The sequence below is a fragment of the Chelonia mydas genome, chromosome 20 (assembly GCF_015237465.2).
Source record: "Chelonia mydas isolate rCheMyd1 chromosome 20, rCheMyd1.pri.v2, whole genome shotgun sequence".
NCBI classification, from domain to species: Eukaryota; Metazoa; Chordata; order Testudines; family Cheloniidae; genus Chelonia; species Chelonia mydas.
Genome location: NC_051260.2, coordinates 1,057,573 through 1,083,297, shown reverse-complemented (window position 1 = coordinate 1,083,297; position 25,725 = coordinate 1,057,573). Strand labels below are relative to the sequence as shown.

The following is a 25,725-nucleotide window of genomic DNA, read 5'->3' as shown; positions in this document are numbered from 1 at the left end:
TTAACCTTTGAGGGGTGGGAAACGCAGGCCAGCAGGGAGGAAGCCAGTGTGCAACAGGGTTTCACTTCTTCCTTGCTTGGATTTCAATCTATCACTTTACAGAGCACCGCAGAGTCTGGCTAGGGAGAGGTTTGGCAGGAAAAGAGACACAAGCCATTTCCTGTCTGGAACAGGGATATTCTAGCTCTTCACTTACACATTGGGTCTTGCTGTGGCGCTTGCTAGAGCCTGCTGGCTAGTGATTTGGCCAGGGAGGGAGTCTCATTCAGTGCTCTGAGGGGGCCAGGAGCTGGGATTACAAAAAACAAAAAAAAAAGTGTTCATAAACTCATGGCTCAGATTTACTTTTCTCATTAACGAGCGTTTGCACATGAGCCAGCTCTGCCAATTCGATTATCTCATCCTTCCCATTAGTCATTTCATGTCACCCTCCTACAGCGTCAGGAGACACTCAGCAGACTTAGTAATGCAGGTCTCAGGGACCCAGGTGATGAGGGATTTTAATATTCATGCCGGAGGTGCCACAAATAAACCTCCCCAGGATCATTCTGCTCAGTGCACGAGCTGCTCTTGATTCTCTCTTCTCATTTCACTGCAGCGGGGAAGCCGTAGGAGGATCTGAAATGGCCCCAGGTGCAGAAGGCTCCTGGGAGAGGATGGGTTGTTGGGATGCCGCTCTGGTGGGTCAGAGCCCACGTCCCGCTCGTCCAGTCTCTGACAAGGACCAGTGCCAGATTAGTCAGAGCAAGGTGCAAGAAACCTCCTCTGCCCTAGTGTTCGAGATTAGCTAAAAACCTAACATTTAATCACTTCCCAAACATACCTGAGCATTAACTCCAGCTGGTTGTGTGACCCCCGCTACAATGTGTTCAATGTTTCTTTGAACCTTACTCCATTCTTGACTTCTGGGACATCATGTGGCAAGGAGTTCCACAGGCTAATTACACAGTGACATGGGGGAGAGGGAGTATTTCTCTATTTTTCATATTTGCCATCTTTTAGCTTGAAGGATTATGTCCCTTCTCTCCCCCTGATTTCCCCCAAGGATGTGAATGGAAGCAACAGGGAGGTGCTCTCACCCAGCAGACCCAGCTCAATGCTGCTGCTAACGTGACCAGCCATGAAGCACTTACTCCTAACACCAGCTAAGGCCTTGCCCCCAAAGCTGGTTTCACCCACCCAGGGCTCAGGGCACATCTGGGAGCTGGAACTGCCACCATTAGGCTCCCGATTCACCACCACAAGAAAGCCCCAGGTCGCACGCCCCATTCTCCCTGGCCAAGGAGAGAGAATGAACCCTGCCCTAAGCAGCATGACTCAAGCTGTCCGGTGCAGCTGGAAGGTGCTCCCCTGCTGAGGACTGGAAAGCCCCTGTACTGGGGGGAAGGGCTGGTCCCTGCTGAGACCATGGGCTGATGCCCAGCACTATAGTGGCCGGCAGCTTTCTGAAGACTTACAAAGCAGCTCCCGGCAGGGCAGGTTCCCATCCGCCTGAGTGCAGCATAGCAATGGCCCCATCCTCAGTGCCCCAGGCCGGGCAGAGGGTCCACTTCCAGCCAGGCCCCTAGGCCACGGAAAGCTGGTGCTTAAGCCTGCTCCTTTAGCTGTCACCAGGGAATGAGCCTGGACAGCATCATGCACCATCCTAGAAGCATCGGATACGCCAAGCTCTCTTCCCTCCAGCAGGAGCAGAGGCCCCGACTTGGTGCCGTCAGCACAGCTGATGGAGGAGAGACATTCGCCATGCTCAGAACCCTCTAAACCACATTCCAGCTGCTTGCGACAAACTGAAAGGAAAATTAGCCAGTCTGACATTTCTAACAAGCCTTCAGCCCATAGGATTTCAGAGCATGGTGTCCAGCATCTAACTTTGCACCTAGGGGAGGATAAGTCATATAGCCGTGGACTGCAACAGCTTAAGGCAGGGAATCTCCTGTGCAAACTCCAAGGGGAAGTTTAGGCAGGTAGAATGTAGTTACTGAGATTTGGCCAGGACACCAAGGCCTTGGCTACGTTATCGTTACATCAGCTTGAATTTTCTTCGCATAGAGCGTATGTTACTATAAATGTGCAATAGGGTCCAATGAGCACAAGGACCCAGGGCTTCGGCACAGGAAAGCTGCTCCAGAAGCTAAATGCATAAAGGAGGCAGAATAATAGCAAGCGCATTTCCCTTCTGAGAGCCTGGAGCAGCTCCTGGTAATATACTTAGCCCCAGGCCAGCGGCCTGGCTACTTCCAGTGGTTTAGAAAACAGATTAGAGGTCAGAACAAATCTGCAGCCTTGTGGCTGCAGGGCCAGAATTCAGACTCTCCCGCTCCAAAAGCACAGCCCTGTTAGCACCTAAGCTGAAGGGGAACCTCCATTAGCAGTACAGGGGCCATGACCCACACGTGAGTTTGCTTCCATCCGTTTCAGGGCAACATAAGCAGTATCTACCTAGCAACCACGGCTAAACCCTTTGGAGGTGTCGGGCCAATGGCTGCAGTTTATTTGCCAAGTCCAGGATAACTTCCCACCCATTAGAGGCTGCAAATTAAATAAGGTCACACAGGCATCACCCTCGCCTGCAGGGGGAGCCAGCTCAGACTCCCACCCGCTGCCATCTGATGCCAGAAAGACCCAGTTCAGCCCTGAAGGCTCTGGAGAGAACATCAGACCCAGCAATTCTCAGCTCCCCCCTGGGCAAAACCTCTCCTCTCTGTGTTAGAGGCTTTCTGCCCCAGCCCCAGCCGGCGCACGGCCACCTTCCTTGCTTTGCACGAGGCCCCGCAGCTGTAAAAACAATGGGGCGGCCAGCGTGCGAGGATGGTTTTAACAACGAACCCCTGGGAACGGCAGGGCCGCGGGACACACTTAGCGTGTGCACGGCCGGGGGGGGGGGCCACCAGAGAGAGGGGGCTCTGCTGCAGCAGGTCGCGTTCCCCTTTGAGAGAGGCCTGAAGGGGGTTTTGAGGGGAGGGGTAATTCCCACTCAGGCTGCTGCTCGCTTGGCTCAGGCCCCAAAGGGAGGTCGGATTGTCAGGCAGCCCCGGGCAGGGAGCCTGCAAGCCCAGCGTTCACGGGGTGCTGTACATGAAGCTGCTCTGGCTCCAGCAGAGAAGCCAGGGGCTGCAGCATGGGGCTGGCTGCTGGCGGATTCGTGCCACGCTGCGCAGCTTGGGAACAAATCCACCCCGCACTCGGCCTCGGGTCTGCGCGGCAGACTTCAGGAGCTCAGACCCTGCCCCTCCACCTGCAGGAGGGGCTGTTAGCAGCACCGTGCCCGTGCCACCCAGCAGAGCAGCTCGGACCCCGCACCAGAGCCGCTGGCTGCAGCCCCCTAGCTACGCGTCGTACCCTCCCCGAGCCGGGGAAACGCAGGCAAGGCCTTTTCCAGGGAGCTCCAAGGATGCTTCCCTAGGCACCGGCCCCAAAGGCCCAGTCTGGGGGGTTCACCGCAAACATCTCCAGGCTCATCCCGGAGGGACAGGGCAGGCTGGGTGTTTATTCCCTGCAGAAAACTGGGGAACAGCATCAGCTGGTGGTCAGGAGGGAGTCAGGATTCCTAGGCTCTAGGCCCAGCTCGGTCATTGACTTGTGACCCCAGCCAAGCCACTTTGCCTCCTTGGGACTCAGTTTCCCCATCTACTTCCCTGGCATCTGCTGGCCTCACACCCCCTGTGGGGCAGGGCGGCTGTCCCTGCTGTACAGAGGGAACCCGAGGCCGGGAGAGGCAGAGTGGCTGGCCCAGCATTAGAGACGGGGACTCCACGGCACAGCAGGGAATTGCCCAGCTCTCCCCCATCCCAGGACCCACCAGGAGGCCCCCCAAGCTTGAAACTCTCCCAGTGGGGTTCTGCGCCCACCTCCGCCCCGGCAGGGTGGGGGTGGCGCAGCCCCCAGCCAGCTGGGCTTGCTATAAAAAGACAGGGCAGGCGTTCCCCACACACGCAGTTGCTGCTTCACCGTCATTCACCGCCCACCCCTCCCCAGCACTGCGTTCCCAGGACGTGGCCAGGGAGCGAGCCCCCAGAGCAAACAGGAGCCGCAAAGAAAGCGGCCGGGGGCTGGCGTGAGCAGGAGGGACCGGGGCTGGTCTCCGGGGAGCATCACACGGACAGGACGGCTCCGGGGGCACCGCACGTGGCCTGCCCTGGGTGGATCACCACCGCGCCCCTCGGCAGCAACCCGCCCTGAACTGCCACTGCTGGGGCTCCCTGCTCCCGCCACCCTGCCCCATAAGAGGGCCCCTCCCCTCCATTCCCCCCACTTACCAGCTGTACCTCCAGCAGGAAGTTTTCCACGGAGGGAAGCCCATGGCACTCGGGCGGGCGCTGATGAGCCGGGGTGGGCCCCAGCCTTCCCTGGGCAGCCGCGTGTCCTCTCCCCACACCGGCCTCCCCGCCCCAGGCTCTTCCGCCTGCTGCCTCAGGGACTGGCGCTCCGATCCAGAATCGACTCCCAGTCTCCAGGTGTGACCCTGGGCGAGCTGCTCAGTTCCCCACCTGGACGCGAGGGGGTTATCCCCCCCTTCGTCCGTTCAGACTGGAGCTCACTGGGGCAGGGCCTGCCTGCAGCACCCGGGCCCGTGGAGCTCGGCTTTCAGCCAGGCCCCAGAAGCAGGAGCAGCATCCTTGTTACCACCCGTCACCCCCCCCGCCCCAGGTCTGCGCCCACCCTCCTGCACATCACTAGCCCCGTGGAACCCCCGTCCGGGAGCTGGAGCGGCCTCGCCTGTGTCCAGCTGGGCGCAGGGCTGGCTTGCAGCCCCATGGTGATGGGACGACCTCCCCAGAGTCCACTCCCAGCCGTGGATGCAGGGCTATTTTAGGGCACGGCTCACATGCAATTAGCCCGTTAGCCACAGGAACACTGGGACTCCCTCCCGGCTCCAGGCAGAGCTGGAGGAGAGCAGCTCCCAGCAAGGGGCTGGCCTGAGGTACCTGCAGGCTGGGAATTCGGGGAGCAGACCCCACTGACAGTAGGAGGAAGCCTGTCCTGATCAGCAGGATCCCCCCCCCCACCACCCCCAATTGATTCCATTTACAGTGCGGGCAAGGGCTGCTGCACATGGTCAGTTCCCATCCCCCCTTTGCCGCCCAGTGAGGGGGTGTGGCTGTGCTGGAGAGAGCTCACCCAAGGGCAAAGCGTGGCCCCCCATAGACACAGACACTCATGGGGGGGTTAACAGAGGAGCTTAATGGAGACATCCTCTGAGCCACTCAGCCCATGCAAGGTGCATGGGGCTGGGAGTCCGGACGCCTGGGTTCCGGAGCCAGGTCTGCCACTCACCCCAGGGGAGCGTCCTTTCGCCTCCCCGCTCCCCCGACCCACCCCATCCCCCTCGGGGACACAAAGGCTTCCCCATCTCTGGAAGCGAGCGATCCAAGGTGAAAGTACAACAGACACACGCGGATGCAAAACAGTCTCATTGTATTGATCAGAATCCGTGCCAAGCATTTTAACGGCGCCATCCGTGTCCGTACAAAACCTCACACCTCCCCCCACCACAGCTGACCACACCCGTGTCCAGCCGCAGCCCTGCCCCCCTCTGCTGTCTACTGCGGCCTGGGGGGTGGGGGCTCCGTCCAGCGGGGAGCCCTCGCTTGCTGAGCCACCCTCTTCCGTGGCTATTTCCTGAGATAAGAACCAGCTTTGCTGGGAAGTTCCCCTCTGCTCCGTGGAACCAATTTCTCTGCCCTCCCCCTGCAAGAGGGACTGAGCACGAGGATGGAGACGTAAAGCCGTTTCCTGAAGGGCTGCAAGTCAGAAGAACATGGAGTCACCCTCGGCCATACAACCCCATCCTGCTCCCAGGCCAGGGCTGTCCGTTCGCGCTGACTCCTCGTCCCAGAGAGCGGACACGCCCCAGTAAGATGCTAGCTCGCCTCTGGGCCAGCCATCCCCAGGGTCTGATCCCGGCCACGCGACAGCCTCCGCACCGCGGTCTCAGAGTGACGAGCAGTTCTGCTGGCGTCAGGAGGTTACAAAGGGACCTTCCATCACAGGCCTAATGCGTCACCAGGCCGAGCGGTGTGGTGGAGAGACACGGACAGCCCCACAGTTCAGTCACCTTTGGGCCGGGAGCCAGTGCCAGAAATGGGGCTGACAAGAGCCCAGACTTCGCAGGAAGTCACGCAGAGCCCTGACGCTGCAGAGACAGGAGGAGGATGTGGCTGGAACAGAGCAGAGCTGCTGGCTGCCTTCCAGGGGAAAGCAGTGGGGGGGACCCAACACCTTTCCGGGCCAGGAGGCTCCCCGCTGCGTCAGGGGAAGGGGCTGCCTGCTCCGAGATCCCTCTGGCCACGGCTCCGTTCGGAGCACTTGTCACGGCTGCTGCGAGCCTCTGGGGTAGCACCAGGATCCCTCTCTTCCCGGGACAGTCCTGGCCCCCTGGAGACACAGGGCAGGGGCACGGCCAGCCTCTCCCACGCCTCATGCTGGAGGCGCTGCCTGGGGAAGGAACAGTTGCTCTCTGCTCCCGCAGCCTCCCTGCCGATGGTACCGGCCTCAGGGCAGAGCTTGTTTTGACGCAGCCTCAAACAGGCTCTGACCCATCAGCGCATCCACTCCCCGCAGCTACTGGAGGGGTTTGGTCACATGAGGCCTGGAAGCAAAGGGCCCATTCCCCCAGGACACCTGAAAAATCACCCCTAATCGCGCAGAGGGGCCCAGCTCCCTCCTCCAGCAGTTCCCACGAGCAGGCACCCAGGCTGCTGCTGGGGCTGGATCCAGCTCCTGCTGCCCCCCATCCCCTTATGTGTTTCTCCTTCGGGGGTGGGGGGAGGGAGAGCGAAAATCCCCTCTGCCCTTCACAGCAGAGCCTCCCCCCCGCCCCAGCACTGAAACCCAGGCCCTGGCCCCACGCTCCGCCAGGGCGCCGGCACCAACCGGGATAATAAATAAATAAATAAATAAACCAACCAAACTTCTTAAAACTTGGCCACTTGGTGGCCCCCCGTGGCCTCTGTGCCCCCACCCCGGCAGCCAGCGCCCCCTACAGGTGGCTCTCCTCCTCCTCCAGAGAGCGGTTCAGTCCTGGGATGAACTTGAGGAGCCGCTTCCGGAAGCTGGTGTGTTTGCTCTTGCGGGGCGTGACCGTGCAGTTCTTTTGGTCACCTGGCCTCTCCCAGAAGTGGCCCACGGCCCCGTTGCTGCTGCACTTGACGCTGGCGCTGCGGGTCAGGGCGGGCCGGCGCTGGGAGAGGGCTGGGGGGGCGCTGCCCCCGTCCCGCCCAGGGTGCCCATCCAGGGAATCGGCCGAGTCGAAGAAGCAGGTCTGGTAGACAGAGTCCTCGCTCTCCTCGGTGGCGGTGCTGACGCAGCTGGACGTGCTGCCCGCGTCCGACAGCATCTTCCCGAAGGAGACGGAGCCGCTCACGAGCCCAGCGCCGTGCAGGCAGGAGCGGACGGATTCCAGCGTGTCGTAGATACTGGGGTCTTTCACCACGATCCCTGGGGGGACGAGGGGCGTTAGAACAGGCCAGGCGCCGGGACGCACAGCGCAGCGGCCAGCCCAGGAGCCAGGCAAGAGATTCGGGGACTCAGCTACCAGACTAGTCCCCTCCCCGACTGGTCCCAGCAGTTCCCAGATGGTCCCGTTTAGCCAGCACTCTGGGTGTGAGAAAGGGGAGGTTCCCACCCCGCTCCAGCTGCTTTGCACTCCCACAGCAAAACACGCACCCGCAGCCCAGCGCCCCCACTCACCACGCACCAGCCTCTGCTCCTGGACCATCAGCGAGCGGTACTCCCCCCACTTCTCATACAGGCTTTGCTGCAAGACAGACAGGCCAGTTAGAGCCGCCCGGCGGGGACCTGGCTGCGGACGGGCGGGTCGCTCACTCCAGGTCACGGCCTCACCTTTAGGTACTGCAGCCGAGCCTCCAGCTCCGCTCTCCGGATGGACGTCCCGTACAGCGTCTCCAGCCTGCAAGAGACAAGCTTCTGGTAGCGATCAACCGAATCGCAGCCCCCTGGAGAAAGGGGGTCCCCCTGCCAACTTCCCCTGCCCCACGACAAAGGGGGTGTTCTCTGAAGACACCCCCCCAAACCCCTGCAGCAAAGGGTCATTGGATGTTTTTTCAGCTCTCCGGAGTTCAGGCCAGCACAGGAAGCCACCTCGCCAGGTGGGGTCCTTGGGCTGTCCTGGGACCAGCTCATCCACCTCCTGCCCCCTGGCAGCAGGGGCCTGGGGCTGAGCTGGGCCTGACAAAGTCCCGCAGCAGAGGGGAAGGAGCCTTCATTTCGGCTCGTTACCAGGCAAAGGGGTCGGAGCTGGAGCAGGCTCCCTCGCAGCCAGGGGCACTCCAAGGGTGGCCCGTCCCCCCTGGCTACGAGCCTCCCCAGCCAGTGCTCCGGGAGCCAGGCCGCACCAGGGCAACCCCCAGTCCCTCTGAGGCAGGGGTTATTTTCTGAGGAAGCCGGTTCCCGTGAGCACTGGCTGCTTCCGCCTGCCCGGCCCCCCCTCCGGGACAAGCCAGCCAGGCTCCAGAGCACTGGGGCAGTGGATCCCCACCTCCCACATGGAGCACGGGAAATGCAGCCCCAGCTCTCCCGCTCCCCGGGGCGGCTGCAGGCATCTCACCTGAGCACGTTCCCAGAGGCCTTGATGATTTCCACGATCTCGCGGTGTCGGACGCCCTCCACGTTCAGCCCGTTCACCACGGTGACGGTGTCTCCTGCGAAGCAGACAGAGCACTCAGAGCCGCCCACGCCTATGGGCACGAACCTCAGCTCGGTGCCCCCGCAGGGGACTGGCTGACGCAGCTGCACCCTTCCCAGCCCTCCTCCCACACTAACCCCGGGCTCTGCACAAAGGGGGCAGGGCAGCCTGAGCCACACGGCACAGAAGGGACTTTCCCCAGGTTAAACTCAGGGCACAACTGGACAAGAACCCACAGTCCTGGCTCCCGGCCACCACAGCTCTAACCACGAGCCCCCAACCCCTTCCCCGGGCCAGGGACAGAACCCAGGAGTCCTGGCTTCCAGCTGGAATCTGGCTGGCTGGGAGCTTCACAAGAACCAGCCCATGGCAGAGCTCAGGGCTACCGCACCCCAACCTGTCTGCTCCTGGAGGGCCCCATGCCCCAGTGAAGTTTGCAGAAGTCACTTCCTGCGCTGGGCTGCACCGGGCAGTGGCATGTGTGGTGACATGATAAGGCGGGGGAGACTGCCTGTGTGCCTGGCACCCGCCAGGGGCTGCGTGCAAACAGGAGCGATTGCAAAGGGCAGCGCTTGTGACTTCCCCCTCACACCTGCCCCTGGAAGCCAGGACGCCTGGGTCCCTCAGCCCGCTGGATGCCTTGGTCCTACCCCTGGCTCTGACAGGCCCCCCGTGCAATCATGGGCTGGCCTCCCCAACCTCCAGACCTCGTCCCGCCCCGGTGTGTGAGATGGGGACCGAGCCCCGGGGAGCTGCCGCGATGCACTTACCGGGTATGAGCCCTGCTAACTGGGCTGGGCTCCCCTCGTGGACCCGGCAGACAAAGGTGAACATTTCCACGCTGTTCTGGTCTTGGTGGTGGAGTCCATAGGTCTGGAATGAGCAGCCACTGCCAGTTAGTGGGAAGGGCTGAGCGAGCACTGGCCGGCCGGCGAGATACACGGGAAGCCTCCAGCCCCGAGGTTAGCACCATCCATCTCCCAGCGCCGCGTTCCCTCCCCAGGTCTCCGCTACAGCTAAGGATCCAGGGGCTGCCTACGCCGCCTCCCCCAGCTCCGCATCCCTGCGCCAGCCTCCCGCACGTCAGGAGCCGCCCCCCCCAACGATCCGTATTTAACCACCATTTGCATAGTGCTTAGCAACGCCCAGCGACGGGGGCCCCCCCATGGGCCCCCAAACCCAGCCCGCTCCAGATGGCTGCTTTGCGTGAGCTGCCGGCCCCCTCCCGCCATCTGAACTGTGACTGAGTCGGGGGCGGTTTCTGTAACTTCGGCATCATCGCTGCTAAAAATAAACTCTGGCTCGGAAGCAGTTTAAAAATACTGTAAATGCAGAGCAAGGTCTGGTTTGAAATCGCTGAAACCAGGGCAGCTCCTCCGCCCCGCGAGCGTGCTACTGCTCTAGGGAGCAGCGCTGCCGGTAACAGCCGACCACAGCCACAGGGCAACCCCACCCCCGTGCCCGACAGCCCTGAACGGCTGCGCACCGCTCTGCTGGGGCTGGGACGCCTACACTGGGCCGTGCGGCGCACCAGCCGGCCCCCGGCACCACCAGCCGGGAGGAGTGGTGGCTAGGAGAGGCAGCCTTTGGTCCCCAGGGGGCCTGCCTGGCCAGCGCTGCCTGGTAGAACCATGATCCGAATCCCACTTCAGGTCGGTTTTCTTAGAGCGAGTGCCAGCTGATTTCTCTGCCCTCAGGGAGGCCACTCACCTGGATCTCAAATCCAAATGTCTCCTCTGCCTCCTTCTCCAGCGTGATCACCTTCCTGGGGAGAAAACGGGCCATCAGCAGCGGCCTGAGACTCCCAGTTCAGCCCCGCCCAGGGCCGTGTGCCCAGAACGGAGCCACGGCCCCCAGGGCTGCGTCTCACCCATGTCACTGCTACTGTTCACTGCAGCACCGGGGATATCCCCCCGTCCCCCAGCGGCATCTCGCTGGCATGGAGCACAGCTACCAAACTCAACCCCCCTTGTCCCAAAGCAGGTTCAAATCCCAGTGACGCTTCCTCTCTCCCAGGGGCCTTGAGCCAGGGTCTGAGGCACAGAAGGGTTAAGTGACTTGCCCAAGGTTACACAGCAGGTCAGTAGCAGAGCCAGGACAAGGACCCTGGAGTCCTGGCTCTTGGTCCCCCTGCTCCAGGCACTGGACTGCAATCCCTCTAAGAGCTGGAACTAGAGCCCAGGAGTCCCAGCTCCCGGGTTTAAAGCAGGAATGATCTATTTGAGGCCAGAGCCATGTTTAATTGTGCAGCTTCCCCAGCAAGGGGCAGGAGAGGGGAAAAGACAGCGACACAGATGTGATTACTTCAGCGTCGGCCCGACCCAGAGCTGAACCCCACCCCCCCACCACGAAAGGGGAATCCACCCTGACTCTCCCTACTGGGCTCTGTGTCCCAAGCCTCAGGCCCCACCCCGCAGGCCACCCCGTTTCACAGCTGCCCGCGGGCTGGTCCCGCCCCTCCCCGAAGCGTGTTATTTAACAAGCTGCGTAAGCATCCCCTGCCCACAGCTCAGCGATTACGCCCCAAATGGGTTTATTCCCGTGCTCCAGAACAATGCAGGCAGGCAGGCGGCAGGAAAGCGCATCGTGTCCCTTGGCCAAGCAGCTGCTTCAGCGTTTTCACTGAATTAAGCCTTTGCAGAACACCTCCCGCCCGAGATTCAGTGTGAGTCATGAGCCTTCTCCGGGGCGTCAGGGGGCGCAGAGATAAAGGAACTGTCGGCAAACCTGGAGGCGCACCGAGGATCATCGCTGCTGTCAGGAAACCGAGTCTGACACTACCTGGTGCTGTGAACTTGGGAGTGTCCCTTAACCTCTCTGCACCTCATGTCCCGCCCCCCCACTGAAAATGGGGACAGTGGTGCAGCCCTGTCAGAAAGCCTTGGAGGACATGACATGGGATGGCTCACAAGCCCTGCCCCCCCACGTGCTGCCCAAGGGTTACCATCCTAGTCTCCGCTGGAAGGAGCCTGGATTGATGGCAGGTTTCCACTGGTCCCATTTCCGGCACCCAAAACATCGGGGCTGTGATCGGTTTTATTTTCCCCAGGAGGCGGCTTGTCTGGGGCCTCGGGATCTCTGCTCCAGCGTAGCTACTAAGGCAAGCCCCCGGTTTTGACACTACACTAGTGTAACACGTTTATGAGGGTAAAGCACCACTCGCACGAGGGTAACAGACCCCCCCCGCGTCTGGGCTCCCAGTGCAGACACGTAACCCAGCTGCAAGCCCCGCTTTAAAGCCAGCGGCTCTGCGTCGCCAGCAGAGATTCCCAGGCTCCTAGTGCAGACAAGCCCTTCAGTTCAGAATTAAGCCCAGGCGCCCCTTCCCGAAGGGGATGCAGCTTTTCCCATGTGTAGCTGGCAGGAAAAGAGCTGCACTTCCAGCCATCCCATTGACTCTAGCCAATGGCCACGCCAGCCCCACCGAGGGGACAGCCCGAGCCCCTGGGAAGCAGCAAGTCTGGGGGGGGGTCGCATGGGGCGAGTTAGGACACCACTGTGTACAGCCGGTTTGCAGCCTGGGACAAATCAGGTCCCAAGCACCACCTCACGCTCCAGCAGGACTCCACGCTGAGGGGCTGAGGGCTGGGATTTTTCCAAAGCCCTCTCAAGAGTCCATGTGCGAGAGACTGACTCAGCTGCCAGCTGGATCCTTCTGGCACTTGGATAATTAAAGCCGGCTTTGAATTTCTCTTACATGCGCCACAGAGGCTGGAGAGGAGAGACCTCCCTGGGCCAGAGCCCAGCCCCTGCAATGGCAGGAGCCAGAGTCCTAGGAGGGGAAAAGCCCCCATCACACACCCGGTTTGCACCGACCAGGCAGGACAGCAGCAGCCGGTGCCAGCACAAAATCTGAGGGGCCCTTTCCCAGCTCTGGTGTCAGCCTTGCAGAGGGAAAGGATCCCCACACCATCAGGCTGCTGGCGTTCCAGAGGCCATGGACAGTCTCGCGTGCGATGTGTCACGCCTGCCCCATAGCGGGTACTTAACAAGCGCCGCTAGAGGGCCCCCAGCCACGCATCTGGCTCATAATGGGTCTTATTTAACTTGGGAGAATTTCACCCTCTGGTAAAGAAAATTCATCATTTCCCCCTGCCCCCACGCAATCACCTGCCATGGCTAACTGCTCAAAATAGCCTTTATTTATAGACTCCTCTTTGTGGTTCAAACAGATGCTCCTGCAACTCGGTCATTGCTGTCACGGCCTTGCTAAAGGCCCAGTCCTGAGCAGAGCTTGCAGCTTCCAACCTGGTGGGACTGAGTGGTGAATGGTCACCCTGAAACCCCAGGAAGGCTGAGATAAAAGCCAGCGAGTGAGCAAATCCAGCACTCCGAAGGGGAGCTGCAGCCTCTGGGGCTTTTCAGCAGGTTTGTGCCCAGAGCCCAAAGGGTTAATGGGTTTTCCTGGCACGCAGCCTTGGTTTTACGATGCAGGATGGATTTCTGGGCATGCTGGGGACCCACCCTGTGGAGGGTGTTCAGATCCTCTGACAGTCAGGTAATCGGCCCTGCAAGGCCCCCACCCTGTGTGCTCTGATCCCTTGCTGACTGCAGACCTTTCCAACACCTTAGTGTGCAGAACTATCCCACTGCGTAGAGAAGATAGAAAGCATGGCAAGAGACCACCCTGGCTTAACCAGGAGCTCTTCAGTGATCTAAAGCTCAAAAGAGTCCTACAAAAAGTGGAAACTCGGTCAAATTACAAAGGATGAATATAAACAAACATTAGAAAGGAACAAAATTAGAAAGGCCAGGGCACAAAATGAGATCAATCTAGCTAGGGACATAAAGGGTAACAAGAAAACATTCTACAAATACATTGACGCAAGAGGAAGACCAAGGACAGAGTAGACCCATTACTCAATGAGGGGGGAGAGACAACAGAAAATGTGGCAGAGGTGCTTAATGACTTCTTTGTTTCGGTTTTCACCAAGAAGGTTGGTGGCGACTGGACGTCTAATATAGTGAATGCCAGTGAGAATGAGGTAGGATCAGAGTCTAAAATAGGGAAAGAACAAGTCAAAAATTACTTAGACAAGTTAGATGTCTTCAAATCACCAGGGCCTGATGAAATGCATCCTAGAATACTTAAGGAGCTGACTGAGGAGATATCTGAGCCATTAGCAATGATCTCTGAGAAGTCATGGAAGATGGGAGACATTCCAGAAGATTGGAAAAGGGCAAATATAGTGCCCCTCTATAAAAAGGGAAATAAGGACAACCCAGGGAATTACAGACCAGTCAGCTTAACTTCTGTACCCGGAAAGAGAATGGAGCAAATAATTAAGCAATCAATTTGCAAAACACCTAGAAGATAATGAGGTGATAAGTAACAGTCAGCATGGATTTGTCACGAACAAATTGTGTCAAACCAACCGCTAGTTTTCTTTGACAGGGTAACAAGCCTCGTGGATGGGGGGGAAGCAGGAGATGTGCTATATCTTGACTTTAGTAAGGCTTTTGATACGGTCTCGCACGACCTTCTCATAAACAAACTAGGGAAATACAACCTAGATGGAGCTACTATAAGGTGGGTGCAAAACTGGTTGGAAAATCCTTCCCAGACAGTAGTTATCAGTAGCTCACAGTCAAGCTGGAAGAGCATAACAAGTGGCGTCCCACTGGGATCAGTTCTGGGTCCGGTTCTGTTCAATATCTTCATCACTGATTGAGATAATGGCATACAGAGTACACTTTGGAGAAATGGTCTGAACTAAATAGGATGAAACTGAATAAGGACAAGTGCAAAGTACTCCACTTAGGAAGGAACAGTCAGGTGCACACATACAAAATGGGAAATGACTGCCTAGGAAGGAGTACTGCAGAAAGGGAGCTGGGGGTCATAGTGCATCACAAGCTAAATATGAGTCAACAGTGTAACGCTGTTGCAAAAAAAGCAAACATCATTCTGGGACGTATTAGCAGGAGTATTGTGAGCAAGACACGAGAAGTAATTCTTCCGCTCTACTCTGCGCTGATTAGGCCTCAACTGGAGTATTGTGTCCAGTTCTAGGCGCCACATTTCAGGAAGGATGTGGACAAATTGGAGAGAGTCCAGAGAAGAGCAACAAAAATGATTAAAGGTCCAGAAAACATGACCTATGAGGGAAGATTGAAAAAACTGGGTTTGTTTAGTCTGGAAAAGAGAAGACAGAGGGGACATAACAGTTTTCAAGTACATAGAAAGTTGTTACAAGGAGGAGGGAGAAAAATTGTTGTTCTTAACCTTTGAGGATAGTCAAGAAGCAATGGGCTTAAATTGCAGCAAGGGCGGTTCAGGTTGGACATTAGGAAAAGCTTCCTAACGGTCAGGGTGGTGAAGCACTGGAATAAATTGCCTAGGGCGGTTGTGGAATCTCCATCTTTGGGGATTTTTAAGAGCAGGTTGGACAAACGCCTGTCAGGGATGGTCTAGATAATACGCAGTCCTGCCACGAGTGCAGGGGACTGGACTAGATGACCTCTCAAGGTCCCTTCCAGTCCTATGATTCTATGAACTCCCCACAAGGCCAAGCTACGTGTTGGTCCCCAGCCCCAATGGCCCCTTAGCACATCCACCTGCCCCCAGCCAGGGGAGCTAGTTACAAATGGAACGCTTCTGAGGCACCAATTGACTTTGCAGCCCAATGCTGGTTCACTCCTGGCATCCCCACTCGGCTTGGCCTGTTCCCAGGGGTTCAGAGCACGGAAGGAACTAGTGTTCCTGCCCGAGCCCAGTGCAGCTGCGTTTGGGGCGCAGAGGGAACATTTAAACTTCCCTGAAGCTTTAGGAATTCAGGAAACTTCTGATATTAGGCTGGGTTTTTTTTGTTTTGCTGTTGGGTTTGGTTTTTTTTTTTTTTTTTTTTTTTTTTTTAATAAATACCACACAATTAGCCTCCCTCCCTTGCTGGCAGGCCACCATGGGGTTGTTCCCCTTACCCCCTGCCCTGGCCCAGCCCCACAGACCACAAGCTGGTTTGCATGCCTGATCTGAGGAGTGGGCACCGCCTGCCATCACAGCCACAACCGGGGGAAGTGCCCTTGACTGTTAACGGCCGACACCCAAGAGCTGATCAGAAACCAGAGGCTGCTTTTTATGAGCCTGTCGAGATGCTAACGAGCAGCCAGAGGCTGCTCTGGCTGGGAGAGGGGGAAGGAGCGTGACACCGCTCCTCCGCCAACGGGACGAGCTCCCCGAAGCGGGCGCTCCAGGCTGCTGTGCTCAGAGGTCAGAAGAGACTTTTGCTGGCCCCGGTTATTGTTTGGGCTAAGGAAGCAGTGTTGCTTACCGGTGCTGCTCCGGGGACTGGCTCAGCGGTTTCCATCGGAATCCAGAGCCCTAGGAGAGAGTGAGAAAACAGAGCAACGTTAGACAGGCTGATCCCTTCCCCCCTGCGCTCGGCGTGCAATCGCAGACACTTCTGCCACGGGACCCCAGAGCGTTGCTGCAGAACTGCCAGGCGACAGAGCACGTGGCCCTTCCATAGCACCAGGCAGGTGAGCCCCGGAGCCCCCTAACCCCGCTTCCCTGCCCCCGGGGAAGGCAGCTAGGCAGAGAGGGAGTGACCTGGCCCAGCGATCACGGCTAACAGTGCGGCAGGGATATAAAGCCCAGAAAGCCGGGGGATGAGCTCAGTTTTGTTGGCCCCTGCTGGAGCCAGGACACGGGACTGGAGGGACCCTCAGGTCTGACCCAGCCCGGCCAGTCACAAAGCGAGTCAATGGCTGGGCCAGGCCCCAGGGATCCCAACTGCCAGATGGAGAGCCAATGCCATCCCGGGCCCTAGCTGCAGGGCACGTGTGAATGTGGAGGGAGGGGCGGCAGGTTCTGCCTTCCCACAGGGCTGCCACCCAGCATACAGTCAGGTTCCGCGCTGTGACACGTCTCCGTGTACCCAAGGGACCCGGGCAGAGCTCACCTCTACCCCAGGGCCACCAAACCGCTCCCCTGCGCCCCGCCTTTTCCCAAGCCACAGATTCGCCAGGGCACAATCTGTGTACCAGCGTCCGGTGCAACCAAGTGTAAAATCTGCCTCCCCCAGCAGCTCCGGCGGGCCCTTAGAAAGGGCTCCAGGGGCAATGGGAAGAGGGGCCGGGCTCTGCCCCTTTGGAGCCCTTCAGGGTCAGGCAGCCACCCCCTGCCCAGCTGCTACGTCCCAGACGGGCACCAGCAGACACTGCCCAGCTCAAGCAGGTGTTTTAAAACCCCTCCCAATGTGGAGCCCCCGGCCCTCCAGCATCCGCCTCCCGCTCTGTGGCCAGGGGAGCCCCTTGGCGGCTGCCCCGATGGGAAGCGCCAGGCTGCAACAGCAGGACAAGACACAGCTATTTACTCCTGAAATCAGCCACCCAGCACCACAAGAGAGCCCTGCAGCACCGAGTCTGAGCCCGGGTCAGCTGACGCCGGCCCGCGGGGCTCTGGCTGCGGCACCGGACGGGGCAGTGCAGACCCAGGGGCTGGAGCCCAGGCTCTCTGCCCCAGGCCCTCTCAGGGTTTCAAAGCCAGGGCCTGACCACTGCAATGTTCAGTCCTGCAGCTTGAGTCAGCTGACCCAGCCGGGGGTCTCTTCCGGCAGGGCACACGGACCCCGAACTCTGCAGGCACTGCCCAAGCCTGCGACTTGCCAGCGTCTCACAGCATCCAGCCCAGGCACTGTGAGACCTGCCAACAGCCCCAGGAGGCATCAAGCCAGCCACGCCCTGGCTCCATTCCCGCCCCAGCCCGATGCTAGGGAGCAGATCTCACGGCAGGGGGCGCTGCCCTTTGCGCGAGAGGAGACACCAAAGTCCCGCGGCGCTTTCAGATCCCATTGTCCCTCTTCGTGAGAGGGACAGCAACCTCGGGAAATTTTAGCTGGGCAATTACCCGCCCCCCACACCAGCTTTCCTAGTCCTGCCTGCAGGGAAATGGTGCACTGGGCTCCTGAATGTGCAGGGCGGATGGGTCATTTCAACAGTGGCTGCACGTCACCCCAGACGCAGCTGCATTTTGGCAGCGGAGCAAGTGACGCCTTGACACCGTTCGTGAAGCACTTGGGAACGAGATGTGCTACAGAGGACAAACAGCAGGCCCTGCTCTGGCCGCAAGCAGACCCCACCAGGCCAGGGGACAGATCGAATCATGCTTTGATTTAAGCTGGAGCTTGCATCTGTTTAACACTTGTCCCCCGTTCTGACGTCAAACGGAATCGCTGGATCCTGTCACGTTCTGTACATGGCGTGCCATGGCAAGTGCTTTGTGGGGCTGGAAGACGAAAGCCCCGCGGACAGAAAGCCCTCTTTGTTTTACTCCAAAGTCAGATTTTTAATGCAAAATTCAACAATCCCCCTCATTGTTGGTCATTTAAAAAACGGGGAACCAACGCCTGACGGGAGGCAGTGGCAAGGCAGAAGAATTAGTATAAATGGACCCCCCAGAGGTGGGCGGCCCCAGAACCCACTTCATAGTCAGCCGTGAGAATTTCAGACATCTCGGCCGAGGCACAAACAGCGGCCGACTATAAAGACGGGGCTTTGTCACCAAGTGTCTTTTTTTGCTGCTCTTTGGTTCAACCCGATCCCCGCTCGCAGCGGCCACAAAGCAGACAGCAGGTTTTTATTAAACTGCCTTTGAAAAGCCCAGCCGCCCCGCACAATTGGAATTTGGTTTGAAAATAAACACTGGGCTAGAACGTTGCCCCAAGCTCCCCGGATCGCCAGCCAAAGCCTCCGTCTTCCCCCACAGCTCGACTGCACCGTCAGCCCAGCGTACCTCTCCCACTTAGCACCCTGCCCTCGCAAGTCGGGCTCATCTTCCTTCCTAAGGCCGGGTCAGAGAGAAGGGCTGCCCACGGGCTCCGCGGGCCGGGCTGCCACCTGCCGAATGCCACCCTGGCCAATTCCGTGGTGCTAGCGGGCAGGACGCGTACGCACAGCCAGCCCGGTCGGGGACGCCGCTAAGATGCGAGCCGGCCAGCCAGCTGAAGCCCAGGGAGCCCCTGCAGCCGCCAGATTAGCCAAGCTCCTGCACCACGGGAGGAAAGAGCACAGAGAATAAATAAATACTCCAGAGGCCTGGCCACAGCCCTTCCTGAGTGGAGCAGAGCGAGGCAGCTTCAGACAGCAGCCAGCTGGGAGCTGCTGCTCTATCTCCAAGGATAAAATTCCCCCCCGCCCCGGTCCTCCATTTGGTCCCTGGCAGAATCAAACAATTAAGCAACAACCATGGACCTGGTGTTGCCCTGTGTAATTAAACAGGCTCTTGTGCAAACATGTGCTTCCAACACGAAGCCCGAGGCAGCACGGACAGACACCACGGCCTGGGGGTGGGGCACTGTTACTTCTGCTGGGCAGGCATGCGGGTAACGATCATAGAATCACAGACTGTCCAGGTTGGAAGGGACCTCGGGAGGTCAGCTAGTCCAACCCCCTGCTCAGGGCAGGGCCAATCCCCAACTAAATCATCCCAGCCAGGGCTTTGTCAAGCCTGACCTGAAAAACCTCGAAGGAAGGAGATTCCACCACCTCCCTAGGTAATGATGGGCCGCACCTGCCAGGTCTACCCTCCCCAGCTGGGACATGCTGGAGTCAGAGTGGAAATTTAATCCCCTCCCCCTCTCCCCCCCAAAACAAGGGAGGGAGCTCTGTGCTCGGAGGAGCCGGGTGCTGATAAATTTACAACAAAACTGACCATGCAAATGGCTCTGCGCCTCCTATGGAAATCCAGGTTTTGAAAGTGAAATGCGCCGGTCCTGCTTCCCGACAGCTCCACAAACAAACCACGCGGTTCATCCACTCGCCAGCAGAGCTGGTTTCCTGCCTGGGGCTGGAGGCACCAGCGCCTGGGTGGGGCCTGGTTTGCCACTATCCGGCTTTCTTCACGTTTCTGCACAGCTGAGTCTCAGCCTGGAAGACCCCAGACCGTGCACACACGAGCGCTCACAAGCCACTGGAGTGCAGCTGGCTCAGGGGTGTCAGGAGGGACAGCAGTGCAGGGCGGGTGGGGGGAGGGGAGATTTGGGTAAAGGATCAGGGGAAGGCAGGCTGTTATCATTAGCATCCAAGCAGAGAAGTGCAGGGTCTTCCCACTGTGACCTGCCCAGAACACACATCTCTGTCCTCCAGAGGTGCTGAGGAGCTAAGTGGATGCAAAGGCGTAGACCCAATGCACTGTGCAGCCAACCCCCTGGACACATACCCTGTGCTCTGGGGATTAAGCCCCAGATGCACTGAAGCCCTGTTCTGGCTGATGCTTGCTGGGTCCTAGTTCCCTCTGGCACCAACACAAGGCCTGCTGTCCCCTTTGCGCTTTGGCAGCCTTTTGACTGTTCCTTCTGCCAGCTCCAGGACTCTGCATTGAGTCAGCCCTCCTGGGCTTGGAACCCACTGCTCCAGGAAGTCAAACCATTTCAAATGTGATGATCAGACCATGAAGCCATCCCCTCCAGCAGTGACCCCCTCCAGGAAGTTTGATGTGGAAACTATTCCACCCCACCCCTCCCCACCAGGAAGCTAAGAGTGCAACTCCACAGAAGCTACATCCATGACTTCCTAGTTTAACTTCTAGTTTCTTGGCAGAGCATCAGCCTCTAGATTCACTTCTCTTCTGAAGATCTTTGCATCACCAGCCTCTCGTTTCCCCCTCCCTCCGCCCCATCTAGCCCCCAGCCACTTTCAGGAAGTTTCCTCGGAGACTGAAAGTCTCACTTGCTTTGAGGGATGGCTAGGAAAGTTTGTGCAATGCCTCTGAGTGACGTCTGTCTGTGCCCCGAGCGCCAGCCTATGGTTCAGCATGGAAGGGGCGTCCCCCACAGCTTGAGCTGCCAGGAGCCTGAGTTACACCCAAGAACGAGTGCATAAAGCACGCAGAGTCCTAGAGAAAGAGCTCCCACGCTCTGGGGGGACCAGAGCATGGCCAGCTGAAGGCCAAAGGGCCAGTCTGCCCTGCCAAGTCAACACCCACTGCCTTCAGAGCCCTCCCGGGTGCCTTCCCTCCTGGCCACAGGAGTCAAAACTCCAGTGACTCTCTCCTGCCGGCCTCCCCACACATCCTGTCTGCTCTGCCTCACTCAGATTGCAAGCTCAGTGGTCCTGGCCTAGCACTCACAGCCGGCACTAGCAGCCTGCGCCCAGTAACACCCCGCTCCTCTTGCGCTCTGCACCCAGGGGAAGCCAGAGGAGCGTGCAGAGCGGTATTATCCCACTTTCCAGCAGGGGAAGCTGATGTGAAGGGGACGTGCCCTACTCAGGTCACAGCCAGTCAGCAGCAGTGCTGGGCGCAGACCCGAGAGCCCCGACGCCCAGCTCTGCACCAAGGGGCAGCCTGCGCCCCGGGGGCTAGAATCCGAGAAGATGCTGTTTGAGCAACAGGTTGGTGCGTCTGTATCGTTCACTTCCAACTGGTTCAGCTTGTGAGACAGGAGTTCCCAGCTAGGGGTGCAAACTCAGCTTTCTACGTGGGCACCGGGGGGGCGGGGGGGGACACAGCATAACTTCGCAGATACATAGATCCCCCACAACCGCAAGAGATTGCAGCATCCGTATTTAGGCGACAGTTTTTCTGTCTTGGCAGGAGACAAGAGAATCCACTTTGCTCTTCGGGAGCTCTTGACGTCTGACTAGACAGAGAGCGCCTAAAAACCACCCCCCCCACCTCAGCAAGTTACGCTGATGTGGCTTAGTCACAGAGATCAAAAAGGCAACTAGACATGGCTTCCACAGCTCTATTCCTGACCTCACACACGTTAGCCACCCTCATTGAGAAAAGCTTATTGAAAAAGGGAACCTGAGAAGTCATTTGTTTCTTTGTCTCCCCCACCAATTGTTTCATGATGTTCCTCACTTCCTGGACAATTGCGTCACCGTGTCCTGAAGCGGCCGTGACACCCGGACACGCAGAGCCAAGCCTGCTGTCCCATCACAGGCACCCCGAAAGATCCAATCACGCTCCCAAAAGTTGATCGCTTAGAACCTGTAGCCTCCGAGAGAGGACAGGCCCCACCAAGAGCACGGCGTTCAGAGCTCCTGGCGAACAGCGGCTGAGTGTTTCCAGGATGCCACGGGGGTGGGAAAGCTGGACAGGAAGCGAGTCCTTATTTCTCCAGTAATGCCCACACACACACCCCCCCACAGCTCCAATGCCTGCATCTCACTCCGTAAAAAGCACATAACTGACCGGTGAACTCCCCGCTAGAGGATATTACTCAGGGAAGCAAGTGGTTTCAACAGCTGTCAGAAGAGGACTGAACACTGGCCTGTAGCCAACGAGGGGTGTTCACACTGAAAGCACAGCCTGTGTTCTGATCCTAACCCCCATCCCATCCCTTGCTGTGCTGGGTCTAACTTGGTCGGCATGTTCTATGGACCTGTCTTTGCCTGCAAAGCACTGGTGCTGTAGGAAGGGTATGAAAAACAGCATCCATTGTCCCAATACTTAAGTGAGCGCTATAAGTGTTCTCGATCCTCATGCTTCTAGCCATGGCTGCCAGCAGGGGTCAGGAAGGAATTTCTCCTCCCCTGCTTGTCACTTGGAAATCTGCACAGCTAGGGGACGTTGTGGGGTTTTATGGCTTCCCCTGAAGCACTGGCCACAGGAAATTGCTCCAAAACAGGTACTAGCTTCCAGTTCCTTTCCAGGTGGAATTTAAGGGGTTTGATGTGACCTGACTAAAACCCTACAGGTTGAGGGATATCAAAGGCAACTGTTGATGGCAAGTTGATTATAGGGACAATTTATATTGTGAGAGACAGCGTCTGTTTTGGGGCGGATGGGAGAGTGTTACGGATGCTTGTCCCTATGCTCATATGACTTCTAGCATGTGCACAAGCTCCCAGAGCCCTGAATAAGTGCTTTTGACACAAATACATGCTGACGAGATAGGAATGCTCACACTAGAGCAAACTATGGGCTACGCTCCCGTAGTTCTGCCGACTCGGCCCTTTCTTTCCCACCGACAGCCAGTTCTCTCTGGGCAAAGTTTTGATAACTTGGTTCAAGACATAGAAAACTTTTTAAACCAAGACATTTCAAACACTTCACTTTCCAGCACCCTAATATTTACTCTCCCATCATGCCCAGCAGATTAAGCCAGTTACCAACTTAAGCCCCAGTTTTGGAAGCAACCCTTTTACATGAAATGCCAGGATTTTTTTTCCAGGGACCAGCCTAAGTCAGTTGACAGCCTTAGACAGAACGTCTCTCAGGCCACGAGGGGCAAAGTTTCTTAAAGTTATTTTCCTCCATGTTGTGTAAAAATTTTCAGTGACCCTGGCCACATAATGAGCCTAAGGTGTTCTCTTCCCACTAGAACATGTCATGTCAGATTTAAGCCCTACACTTAAGCGTCACGTATAATCAGCTTTTACAGAGGTCAGTGGAAAATTCATGAGGTTTTTTTTGTTTGTTTTTTTAAAAAGAGTTTCAGTGAGAAGTTAGGTTTAAACCCAAACAATTCCCTGCATTGTTTACAACCCAAGCATTGTGGCACTGGGCTAGGGCATGAAAAGCTGGTAGAAATGACCTAGAGAGGACTATAACAAAAACAAAACCAACTAGCTTCTTCATTGCCTTTGTTACTGGTCCTTTGTTACTGTGAGAGGCAGGCAGGAAGGAAACCAGCAGAGAGCCAGAACTGTATCAGATCTTTGTAAAGCTTTACATCTTGAGTTTAACCCATCAGCGTCTCTATAAGCATTAAGTGGAACATGCCACTGATTTATATGCAAAAGAAGTTACCCTCCCCCCCCATATCCCCTCCTCTCCAAGTTACATAGAACTCCAGCCATGTAGAGTTTGATGATCAACAAGGGGGACAAGTTGTCTGCATTGACCATCTGGTCCCAGGAACTGCCCGCTCAGAGCAGTGGCCCTTCTAGCCCAGTGTCCCATCTCCAGCAGGGCCTGGCAGCGGCTGTTTTCAGAAGATGGGAGCAGGTACAGGGAAGCCTGTCCTGCGGAGGCTGCTCCTCCCTAATGCCCACCCCGCTGGGGTCAGTTCAGACCCGAAAGCAGGAGGATTTAAACGCACCCCTCTCCGCGGCCCCAGCAGCACCACAGGCCCCGGGTTCCGGATGCTCTTGGAGGGCTGAGTCTCAGTTAGGGGAAGCTGGCCCTGGGGGTGCCATAGGGCCGGGGTGGTATCACACACAGGAGGGATATGCCCTAGAGCTGGTGGGTCCCTGGGGGCTGAGGGGAACCTGTGGCCTTTCCCTGCATCCCACACACCGTGGGTGGGGAGGTGACGCATTGGGACAACACAAGGTGCCGGCTGCACCCCAGGGAGGAGACAAGACAGGGAGGGTCGCGCAGGGCTTGGTCCAAAGCTCGTGGGCATAGTGGGGTAGGAGGTTCAGGGGCAGCATCCATTTGTACTTAATGGGTCTGGTGGGGTGGGGGCTGGGAGGGTCTGGGCTCGATCCCAATCCTGGAGGGAGCGCTCAGGAGTGGGGGTGGGGTTCGGTCCCAGAGCAAGTGGGCTCCAGGGCAAGGAGGTACTGGGGGGCGTCAGCATGTCAGTCCCTACCTAGCGGGCTCAGTGAGGTGGGAGGCTTTGGGGCAGAGAGGGTTCGGTCCAGGGGGGTTTCGGCTTGGCCCTGCTCCCAGTTTGGTCTGTACCTAGCGGGTCTGGTGGGGTGGGAGGCTCAGGGGCAGGAGGGTCTGGACCCTGGGGGCTCGGTCCCAGTCAGGGGGGTGGCGCTTGGCCTCGGTTCGGTCTGTACCTTGCATGCCCGGTGGGAGGGTGGGGGGTCCAGAGGGCAGGGAGGGACCAGACACTGGGGGGCTCAGTCCCAGTTCAGTCTGTACCTAGAGGGTCTGGTGGGGTGGGAAGCTCAGGGGCAGGAGGGTCCAGACCCTGGGGGGCTCAGGCCTGGTCGGGGGGGGGGGGGGGGTCTAAGGGGCAGGGAGGATCCAGACCCTGGGAAGCTCGGTCGCGGTCTGGTCCATACCTAGTGGTCCCGGTCAGGGAGGAATCTCAGGGGCAGGGAGGGTCCAGACCCTGGGGGGCTTGGTCCCTGTCCCAGGGGCGGGGGTGGTGGGCGCTCGGTCCCGGTCCAGTCCCTACCTAGCGGCTCCGGTCGGGGAGGGACCTAGGGGGCAGGGAGGGTCCGGACCCAGGGCGCTCGGTCCCTGTCCCGCGGGGGGGGGGGGGGGGGCACTCGGTCCCAGTCCGTACCCAGCGGCCCCGGTCGGGGAGGGACCTAGGGGGCAGGGAGGGTCCAGACCCTGGGGGGCTCGGTCCCTGTCCCGGGGCGGAGGTGGGTGGGCGCTTGGCCCCGGTCCGGTCCCTACCTAGAGGCCCCTGTCGGGGAGGGATCTAGGGGGCAGGGAGGGTTCGGACCCTGGGGGGCTCGGTCCCTGTCCTGCAGGGGGGCACGCTCGGTCCCAGTACGGTCTGTACCTAGCAGCCCCTGTCGGGGAGAGACTTAGGGGGCAGGGAGGGTCCAAACCCTGGGGGGGCTCGGTCACTGTCCCGGGGGGGGGGGGCGCTCGGTCCCGGTCCAGTCCCTACCTAGCGGCCCCTGTCGGGGAGGGATCTAGGGGGCAGGGAGGGTCCTTACCCGGGGCGCTCGGTCCCTGTCCCGGGGGGGGGGGGCCGCTCGGTCCCGGTCCGGTCCGGACCCAGCGGCCCCGGTCGGGGAGGGATCTAGGGGGCAGGGAGGGTCCAGACCCTGGGGGGCTCGGTCCCTGTCCCGGGGGGCGGGGGGGGCGCTTGGTCCCGGTCCGGTCCGTACCCAGCGGGGGCAGGGAGGGTCCGGACCCGGGGGGCTCGGTCCCTGTCCCGGGGGGGGGGGCGCTCGGTCCCGGTCCGGTCCGTACCCAGCGGCCCCGGTCGGGGAGGGACCTAGGGGGCAGGGAGGGTCCGGACCCGGGGCGCTCGGTCCCTGTCCCGGGGCGGGGGGGCGCTCGGTCCCGGTCCGGTCCGTACCTTACGGGCCCGGGGCAAGGTGCCCCCGGAGGCCGCCAGCGCCCGGTACATCTCGGCCGCCCGGCAGCCGCCCAGCGCCGGGAAGGGGCCGCCCCCCGCGGGGCCCGGGTCCAGGGCAGCTGCCCCCGCCGCGTCCTCCTCCTTGGGCTGGAGCCGCTGCAGGCGCCGCAGGGTCATGGCCGGGCGTGGGGCGCG

At 59.0% G+C, this 25,725-nt stretch overlaps 1 protein-coding gene across 1 annotated transcript; it reads right to left on the bottom strand.

The window, feature by feature from the left end:
- Positions 1–5,398: 5,398 nt before the first annotated feature.
- On the bottom strand, positions 5,399–25,725 carry TAMALIN (trafficking regulator and scaffold protein tamalin). Its single transcript, XM_037883996.2, has 8 exons — positions 25,531–25,725; positions 15,916–15,965; positions 10,355–10,409; positions 9,415–9,517; positions 8,567–8,660; positions 7,843–7,909; positions 7,690–7,756; positions 5,399–7,437 (listed from the first exon to the last, which is right to left on the bottom strand). The coding sequence occupies exons 1-8, from the start codon at positions 25,705–25,707 to the stop codon at positions 6,980–6,982; spliced, it is 1,071 nt and encodes a 356-aa protein (XP_037739924.1). The 5' UTR covers positions 25,708–25,725; the 3' UTR covers positions 5,399–6,979.